The sequence below is a fragment of the Bombus vosnesenskii genome, unplaced genomic scaffold (assembly GCF_011952255.1).
Source record: "Bombus vosnesenskii isolate JDL3184/JDL3185 unplaced genomic scaffold, Bvos_JDL3184-5_v1.1 scf7180000013397, whole genome shotgun sequence".
Taxonomy (NCBI): Eukaryota; Metazoa; Arthropoda; class Insecta; order Hymenoptera; family Apidae; genus Bombus; species Bombus vosnesenskii.
Window position 1 is genome coordinate 460,594 of NW_022883022.1, and position 10,264 is coordinate 470,857.

At 31.0% G+C, this 10,264-nt stretch overlaps 2 protein-coding genes across 5 annotated transcripts; both read right to left on the minus strand.

Annotated features, from left to right (window-relative positions):
• Positions 1-399: 399 nt before the first annotated feature.
• Positions 400-5,645, minus strand: LOC117237684 (E3 ubiquitin-protein ligase SIAH1-like). Of its 4 annotated transcripts, XR_004494049.1 has the most exons (7): positions 5,100-5,645; positions 3,578-3,929; positions 3,246-3,485; positions 2,980-3,172; positions 2,691-2,888; positions 1,583-1,755; positions 400-1,490 (listed from the first exon to the last, which is right to left on the minus strand). XR_004494049.1 is itself a non-coding variant. In XM_033501932.1 (6 exons), exons 2-5 carry the CDS (start codon positions 3,804-3,806, stop codon positions 2,711-2,713), a joined length of 840 nt encoding a protein of 279 aa, XP_033357823.1. In that variant the 5' UTR covers positions 3,807-3,929; positions 5,100-5,645; the 3' UTR covers positions 400-1,755; positions 2,691-2,710. The 4 variants fall into 4 exon arrangements, 2 of the variants coding, with proteins under 2 accessions (XP_033357823.1, XP_033357822.1); XM_033501932.1 differs by having other exon boundaries at positions 400-1,755; XR_004494048.1 differs by having other exon boundaries at positions 690-1,490; positions 1,583-2,888; positions 5,100-5,644.
• Positions 5,646-6,249: 604 nt separating this feature from the next.
• Positions 6,250-10,003, minus strand: LOC117237690 (RNA-binding protein squid-like). Its single transcript, XM_033501959.1, has 2 exons — positions 8,907-10,003; positions 6,250-8,799 (listed from the first exon to the last, which is right to left on the minus strand). Exons 1-2 carry the CDS (start codon positions 9,276-9,278, stop codon positions 8,293-8,295), a joined length of 879 nt encoding a protein of 292 aa, XP_033357850.1. The 5' UTR covers positions 9,279-10,003; the 3' UTR covers positions 6,250-8,292.
• Between the last annotated feature and the right edge of the window lie 261 nt (positions 10,004-10,264).

Below are 10,264 nucleotides of genomic sequence, written 5' to 3' on the forward strand. Positions count from 1 at the left end.
TAATCTTATACGTAACTGAGAATAAATTATCCAATTAAAATTAGGGGAATATATAGAAATTTTATCGTTATATTATAAAAAAATCGTCGTCCATAAAAGTTTATGTTGTATGTAGAACCAAATTACAGATTATAATATAATATACGAGTCTACAATGTCTACATATAATTTAATGCTTAATGTAACATTACTTTCAACACATTGTTTCTTTTTTCACATCGTAATGAAAATTACTAAGTCGTTATAAAAATTTCAATATTAATTAATGCTTGATATTTATAGCGAATATGTTATCTAAGAATTTAACGTATTCTTACAACATTTCGAAAACGTATGCAATTAAGGAGTGAATTAACTATTTTTAGTGATTGTATTAGTACAAATATGTATATACCTTCATTATCTGTAAGAATAAATTGCTATAATGAACAATTAAACCTTACATTGTGATGAATTTTAGATTTATATCTATATATAAATATTTAAATAATATCATTAAATTATATGTATATACATCTTAATAATACACATATCATCCTTTTAACGAAATTCGCACTTCAATACTCGGAACGATCGTTATTGACCGTATTTAAGATCGTATTTAATTACTAACGTACTTTGTTTTTCAGTAATATTTTAGCCGGTCAGTTCTGTTCTAGATCTATCATCAAGCTTTTTAATATAATAGCTCTCCAACAGATATTTTTAATTACATCTAAATGTGCAAAATATGCGGTTCCATTGATGCATTACGACTATAGGGGAGAGGGATATTCTGATATCGTCTGATAGTATAACAATTAACGTGAATGTTACATTCGAATGTCTTTTTTTTTTTTAGTAACCGCCAAAACTGCAGAAACTTTGAAACCATCAAAATTAAGTATTTCATTTTGCAGTACACTTATGTAAACTTAAAAGTAATTGTATAAGTTTAATATACGCATATATATACATATATATAAATACACTTTCATATAGTTATATATCATGTGTGTGTGTCACGCTTATATATTTATATATACTTATACATATGCATAACATGCAATTGGTTCCCATATTCCTTCGAACTTCATACATATGCATGTTTACATGTTAATTTAATTACCAATTAATAATTTTATCACACATGTCAAATTTGTTCTATTTACAATAACTTTTCACTTACATCTGGAATGTTAAGCAATTTATATGCCTTTATTCATGGTGATGTAAAAACGGTTGTCTTCCACATTTTGGTTTGACCTGAGAATTTCAAATTTGATTAGGATCAAGCTCATGTAATTTTAATTTCTTTTGCACAAATCTCTTTTGTTCTTAATGCACAAACGTTAATCAACTTTGTTTAACTGTATAATCATCATCGAATTTCCTCAAATTTGATACACGACACTCGAAAAATTTATACGGACGATAGTTTGAAAATTATTTACAATGTCACTTATTATTTATAAAACTACTATGCACCAATTTAGTGAAACTATGTATTTCTGAAATTATAATTTCTCCTTATATAAGTTTGTTCATTTTTATGTCAGTAAAAAAGGATGAAATTGCGCAATTTTATTCTATTATTTTGCACCTGTTTATCGTATACCAACTACTTTCGTGTTCCCGTATATATTGCTGATACATATACTCTAATACTTTTTCTTCATAAAATTAAAGTAGATGGAATAATGTTATCAATCTTTGTAATGCTCACCAAAAGAAATAATTCAATGCACTGTGTATTAGCGTAAGTTAGAAGATTTCCTGTAATAAAGTAATAACAACTTTTTCTGAATATCTTTGAGCACATCTTAATAATCATAAATTCTCAGCAGTATATTTGCAAACTTATAACTAACTTTTGATTTTATATGAGTTCTTGTATGGTCTCAAACTGTAGTTTCTTAATGAAAGTTTTGAAAAATAATGAAAAGTTAAATACAAAGTATCAAATATAGATAATAATTATAATATGTGTCTTAATTAAAAAGAAAGTAAATTTATTAAAATGAACTTATTTTTTAACTATAATTATAGACAAAGATGAGGTTACAATAAATATGCGACCACGCAAAATTTCTAAATGAAAATAAATAATGACTGATGCAGCTTAGTACATATTACTACATAGTAAAAAATTACGTATAGAGGATTTCTTCAGGTATGTACCATCAATTTTTACTTATAATGCCATGCTGTATATCAACAGATCATTATTGATCTATCGACGAAAACTACTTTTTTTTTTTTATAGAATATAACGTTATTTCTATAAAGAATTAAATTGGTAAGCATCAAAATTAAAGAAATTGTTTTTTTTTTAAATTGGCTCAGTAAGAAGTGACTAAAAGAACATGATAACAGTGTGCAATAGGTGTCAGGTACATTTTGGAATTGATGTTATACTCAGTGCTAAAGCTTTAAAGTCAGCATAAGTATACTGAATGATTGTTTATTGTTTCCATGTGTAATGTTAATATCACATACAAGTACACTTTAAAGCTTCTAAAGAGAGGTCCTGTAACTGAGCGTTTGATTGCTGTGCTTTATCAACACATTCCAAACATATCCTAACATCCATATTGCTAATATTTATCTGTGGTAACGTAAAAAAATGCTATATGTACATAACGGGCAATCCTCAGTGCAAAGACTGAATTACAATCAAAAGACTGCTTGATACATTTAAAATATTTTACACTGCTTTTTCCAGCTTTCCTCATGCCATAGAAATTGTAACATTAATTCCTAGATTTCCATTATCGGCAAATAATTGCGCGATGGAGGTGTCAAATACAAGGCAGTCTGAATTTAAAATTGCAGATGAAACACCTTCGTGAATAGAACGCGGCATAGCTTCCCATGTTAGGCGCCTTTTATGCCCATTCAATTCTAGTCTGTTGAACATAAGCATTTACATATTATCATTACGTGTTCCAATTGGCAATCGTTATTTTAACTGCTGTCTACGCTATAATACATACATACCTGTAAGCAAAATTTTCTGCTTGTTTTCTTGAACCAATCAATTGAACAATTGCAAAAAATTGTTGATGTCCATCATACTTTTCTTGTTTTTCAAGCACTAACATAAAATGATGACCAAAGCAAGACTGCATCATTACCCAATCCACTGCACCAGGAAGATTAATATCTGTTGCTAAAAAAACAATGTCTTCCCCTGTAACGAAAGTGATTTAGACATTTGTGTAATAAAAGGAAACACAAATGCGTGTCCTATTTGGTAAAATTACCTTGAAGAGTTGTAATGCTTTTGTGACTCATAACAAGATGTGGCATTACTTGCTCGAGAGATCCTTGCCATTTACAAGAAGCTCCTGGACAAGGACAACTGTATGGACGGAATTCACATGCATCTTCGTGATCTGCCTTTTCAGTATGCACTAGCGACACTGTGCATCCACTTGTTGAATATTTGCAGGGAAACATCACGTTACCTGCCACTTTTTCCATTGCCAGATTGCGGATATTACCTGCATTACAGATTCATAAAGAATTTCTCATCAAAACAATATTAAAAACTATTTTTATTTGTACAAGTTCCAGTTTATTGCTATCTACTTACCTAATGGACCTCTACAGGTAGGACAGCAGTTAAGTTTTGGTCTGCAATTACTACAAACAAGATGTCCACTCTGGCATTGTAAGATTGGTGGAAGAACATAATCAAAGCAAACTGGACATTCAAATAGGCTTGCTAGGTCAGTTGAGCTGCTTAGAGATGATACAGTAGATGCGGAGGAGCTTGCAACACTCCTCCCTCTCTTCCCAGTACTAATACTTAATTGGGACATCTTTTTCTTTTATTCTATATATCAAATAAGAACACTTTGCCTTTTAATTGGCAAAAAGATCCATTTATTTTGAAGACGTCTAATAAATGCGATGCATTTTGGAATGAGTCATCCACCTCATATCTGCAAATTATTAGAATTTCAGAGATATTACAGAGTGTTATATTTATAAATAAAAAAATTTTATGATTTTATTATTATGATTTTATATAAAATTATTTTAATATATTGGAATGTATATTTAACACATATATAATTATCTTGCAATGTGTATAATCTGGCTGTTGTCAGTGTTATTATACTTTATCTCTATAAAAAATAACGAACTTTTTGTTATATATATCATTCTACATAATGGGGTATTCATGATAATTTTAATTATTAAACTTTATAATTAATTCAGTTAATACATTATTTACAATTATGTAAGGATAAAATGAACTTTACAGAATATATCTGGCTTCTATATTTTTATCACTTATACGATATACTATATTCTACCTTTCAACTCAAAAAAAAAGAAAGAAAACAATGTGTTATAAGGCATTACATATATTGATGTTTATTCGACATTGAAATGATGCAATAAAAATTTTGGTCAGTGCAATCCTTTTATTATTTTTACTCAATCAATTTTTACTTAAGTAATGTTATGAAATTTATTGTCAAAAAATACTAGGATCATAATACTCATAATATTGTCATGTTATATGAATATACATTTAATCGAAACATTTACAATTTCTTTTAAAACACTTTCATTTACCTACTTAATTTTATGCAAAAACAAGATAGTTCAATATACGTTTTATATACGTACAATTTGCATTTTTTGCATCAATTAATTCAAAGAAAAAGCTAAACTTCTTATCAACATTTTAATAAAAGAAACGCTGTTTATAATTATGAATCAATAAAGCAGAATAAGTAACGAGGATTATGTTGCATCGATCGCAAAACCATTTATCGCGTTTGCGTCAATTATCGTTGTCTTTTCGGTATACCGTCACAGGAAAAAACTTGACAAATTTTTCTCGAGCAACTTAAGCAATTTTCAAACGGTATCTTGTTCGCGGATTGTTTAATCCGAAGAGTAGCAATCAGGGGAAAATTTTGCAGAATAGTATTGTGAAGAGAGTCACAAATCACGAGTCACGACGAATCAGCGATCAACAAATAAACAATGCGCAAGAAATAAGAAAGCGTATGATTCTCTCGCGGAAAATTCTACGTAAGAAATACGATAAAGCATATGAATTTGTAATTTTATGGAAAATATATGTTTAAACTTACCGAAATAACAAATATATTAGTACGTCACTCGATGCATACACTGGCTTTTCGCGTGGTTGAAATCAGAAAATAGTGAGTTAAAAGTGTGAAAGAGGGAAAGAGAAGGCACTTGAGAATGATGACAACGGAGATATGAACGTAGATGAAAAGGTCGAGAATAACGACAAAGGGTGACACGACAATAGACAAATGTTTTTACGAGAACAACAACAGGAGATTTCATGCGACTTGGCTTTGAAAATGTTGCACGAAATGCTCCCGATACTTCTCGGTACATCGGATGAGGAATAAACGCGAACGCGATGAGATCGACTGTATAAGAGGCTACATCGCGAATTCTCTTGGCCAAACAGGCAACATTAATAGTAACGTGACTTTGGTTAGTTTTCGCTGAGGCATAGTAGCAACTTGCTCCTTTTCGAACTTCCGACACTTCAAGCTCGTTCCGTACAATAAGACGCACAGAGCAAGATGATGACACTGCAGCTGTCTGTCCGACTGTACGTCCGTCCGTTTACACCCATGCAACGCATGCAACTGCCATCAACGAGTATTAAGCCGCGTTTTTAATGTACACTTTTGTTCATGCTGTAACATTCATTTTCAAAAATAATAAATAGCAATATTTTGTCTTTCTTTTTTATAGAAATATTTTATATAAAATACTACATATGTGACAAAGTATTTCTAACATTTGTATTACGTTATATTATATTTTCATATTTTCCCTCTATTAATTTTTTTTTACAGATAAAGCACTATAGAATTAAATGATCGGAAAACTTGTTCAAATTAATCGATGATTCATATCTTAAGTATCACTATTAATTTTATTTGCTCAGATATATATTTATTTATATTTATTATGATTATGCAATCTTCCTATATATATATATATATATTATATAGGGATATATAAGGGTACATATATATAGAAAATAATGTTGATGATACTAATTATAGCAATATAAAGCTATAATAATAACCTACAAAACTGAAATTCATATTTTTATTAAAATTAATTCGAAGTCAGGATGAGAAAGGATTTGTATCAAATTACCATTTTCAAGATAATTGTATAAATCTTTTTAGAAGAGTACTTTTCTATTTATTTATAAGCTTTCATTGAAAGAAGAATATCACAAAATACTTTTCAAGTAATGAATATTTTATTTTTTGTTATAATTAAAATATACACTGTGTCATGGGTGAAACAGGCGAATAGTAATCAATAGTAACAAAATATTTGTGTTATTTGCTTTAATTTCACAATCTGATCTCTTTTTTATATATATATATATTTTTTCCACACGCAGCAAATATGGTATACATAGTATACAGATTCACTTTCCAAAAGCACAATTAGCTTGGCTTAAAATATTTTCTTTTCTTTTTTTTTTTTTTTTTTTTTAGAAAACGGTTTATTTTCCGTGTATATGTGTATTATGAAATTTATTTAAGCCAAACTGTCGTTACTTTTGTAACATCTGAGAAAAACTTGAATGTTTAAAGCCTTATCAGCCTTGTGTGTAATATAATTTCGATGTACCTAAATGTAATCCTCACAATGCCATATTTACATTTGCTATATGTATTTATTTTGTCATCTTTAAACATTTTTTTTAGTCCAGAAGATCACAAGATGTATTGGCTGTCAAATTCTCTAGTATTTGTATCATTTCAAATGATACTCTACACATTAACAGTCTTCTTGCGATATGAAGAGCAGTCTTTGTACACCAGACAGGAACAACTGTTTGATGCAAATGCAAAAAATGTCATAGTAGCCTAAATTATACAAAAGTTATATTTCTGCTAGTTTCAATGCCTTAAACATTCTGTTGATTCAGGGTCTTCAAAACATTTTTCATATAACAAGCCATGATCAGTTTTGTTATATTTATACTTGAGTTTTATGAGACATAGGAGTACACGAGTGTAGCAACATTCGGAAATCATTAATTGTATTAAAGGTACTTCTGGAGCTGTAGTTTTCATGACAATTAAAATATCATTAAAATATCAACAAAAACAAAAAGAAAACAGGGAAAAAAAGAAAGAAAGATACTAAATAACTCATTATAAAATTCTGTGTACATTACGGTATATTTATTGCTCTTCTGATGTGATTTCAAATATTGTTTTAGAATATTTTGTAACCATCTTCTACCACTCGCGCACTCTTCGCGTATCTACCCAGGACGTTCATATTTTAATTATATTCATTTTGAAATATTTTTATCTTTTTCTTAATTCCTACTGCATTATATGCTAATTCGCACACGTGTACAACGTATGTATGTGTACACGTATATACATATTAACATACGAGGATACGTATGTTTCTTACAATACCTTATGATTCGTATAAGTTACAGAACTTACTTTAGTGTACAAACAATTATGGATGATACTAGATAATACGTATAGGTTATAAATTTATGAGGAAGAAGTACATTTAATTAGGAGTACGAACCATTGGTCCATGAATGGTATTTTGTTTTACTTCTATCAATTACCTCTAACTGACACATGCTTTCTGAACTGAAACTGTTTATCAACATAAAGTCCTATTGTGAACAACACAGCATTGTGTTCTCTAATAAGATTAACACCAAGCATATAATAAACAATACTTTAGTAATGCAACTTAAGATGCTAAAGAATAATTAGAGTATTAAATTATAAGATATACATGTTAGTATTATGAATCATGAATAACAAGAAAATAGGAGTAAATCAATCGTTTCAATTTTTAGCTTATGTATGGTTCCTATGTAAGAGAAACAGCTTCATATATAAAGTATTCGATTTTAATAAAAATACTTGGACATCTATTTTAATAGTTTCATGAATAGCTTGTTTATGTAGTAAGTGATAAAATGTGCATAGATAGAAAAGACATGATTCTTTTGACTCATTAAATTATACCAATCGTAAATCAATTGAAAATTCATTTCCTCTCTTTTAGTAAATGTACATAGAGCTATCTAGTATTTTACAGACCCAATGTACAAAGATCAGGGAATTTGGTGCTTCTATAAGAGTTTCCCAATGACTCTACTTACAAGCTCTTTTGTCCCAAATTTCCCTATCTCAGTCTTAGCCTGCATTCAGACAAAGTTGGTCTACTCCTTGCTATATTCTTGCTTTATCACCAAATTTTGAGTATGTAGGATTTATAAATCTGTTTTTAGTACGGCTGATGTCTCTGAAATTGACGTGGTCCCTGACCATTTCCTCTTGGCTTACCTTGAACCCCATATCCCATGTTGTCATACCCATCATAACCAGCATAATCATAGTTTGCATACATATCGTCATATCCTCCTTGATAGCCATTGCAATATTCAGGAATGTAACCATAGCCTCCGCCATATCCATAACCATAGCCTGGACCCCAAAATCCTTGATTCCTTGGGTCTGGATTAACTTTCACTTTCTTGACATCCACTTCTTTACCATTTATCGTTTGTTTAGGTGTTTTAAGTAATTTGTACACTACTTCTTTCGAGTCAAATGTTATGAAACAAAATCCCTTTCTCTGATTTTTTACCTTATCGAATGGTGCTTGTAATTCGACAATTGTACCATATTGTCCAAAATATGTTTTGATATCTTCATCGGTAATTTCAGGAGTAAGGCCACCCACAAAAATTTTACCATGTTGGGGCTTTTTACTCACCCGTTTGGGATCCACCTACACCAAAACAAAGGAAATCTCATTGAAGGAATAAGATACAAAAATAATTAGAAAGTAGTTCTTAAGCTTTAGCAATAGATTTTAATTTCGGCAGTATAACCAACCTTTCTCTTATTGATGTAATGCTCGCCAGAAGCCAGAAGTTTGTCGATTGTCTTAGGATTGGCGAATACCATAAACGCAAAACCTCGTGAAACACCGGTGTAGGGGTCGATTTTAACGGAGATGCTTTCGATCTCTCCGAATTTACTAAAATGATCCCGTAATTCCTTGTCGGTGGTATTACGCGATAGACCACCGACGAAAAGTTTGCGTTCGTCATCTTTCCCTGGGATTCCGGCAGTGGCTTGTTGTTGCTGGGGTTGTTGTTGCTGTGACTGTGATTGTTGTTGCTGCTGCTGTTGAGACTGCTGTTGTGTCTGTTGGCCGGTACCCTCGGTCTGGGCTTGATTCTGGTAACAGTCAACCGCCGCCATCGCGTACTGTTTAGAGCTTACCGCGTTAAAAGCACGTCAGAAGATACAAGGTAGGCTGGTGGAACCGATGAGATCAGTAAATGCAACGGTGTACTGCGCACCAGAATAATTTCGGAACAGTTGGCACGCGTCACAGTCGGTTCTTATGGTGAACCGGTGCCGGCTTACGACCGAAAGAAAGAGAGTCAGCAACAGTTTCCGATTCCCTCTAAGCCTCTATTAACACGACGCTATTCGTTCTTTCTACTCAGACGCAATTCATCTCTCCAATCACAACGACAGATCCAACAGACAACGCCGGAAATTCCAGTGTATTTCCGGTGGTCGTTTCATTACTAACTTTAATCAATTTTCCAACAAGCTGGAAAATTGACAGGCTAGTATACTTATTTGTTGCTTAAATTTTCGACTTATTTTTTAATCGATTTCATATTCACGTAGTGGACGATTACCGAAAGTCCTTGAACATTGCTGAACCTGAACAATACATGAACACCTTTGTTCCTAACCGTGAGATCAGGGTCTTTATTCGCTGAAAGCTGAAAATTGCATATTTCCAGTTGACATCACGAAAATTCTATCGTAACTTTGTTCGTGCCTCAATAACTTTTCCCTGCATTTTTCGCATAAAGATCGATTCAGGTTAGGTTAACATTTATATAGGTTGTCAAATTGATTTTTGTCAATGATATCAAATTTACATGATACCATTTATTCTATTATTGCAAATTACTGCAAATTATCGTAACATGCATAATCGATGCACACAGGAAAAATTGCTTAATATATCCATGAAGCTGTAAAACTCAAATCACTATAAGCACACATTTTAATTAAATTCGATGTGTAATTCATTTAATCTTTACATTTACATGGTACATGTAACAGTAATGCGTATAAGATTTGTGTAATTTTTTAATTTTATCAGCATATAAACGTATGTAACGAATAAGAAATGAAAATGAAAATAGTAACGTATTAAGTGT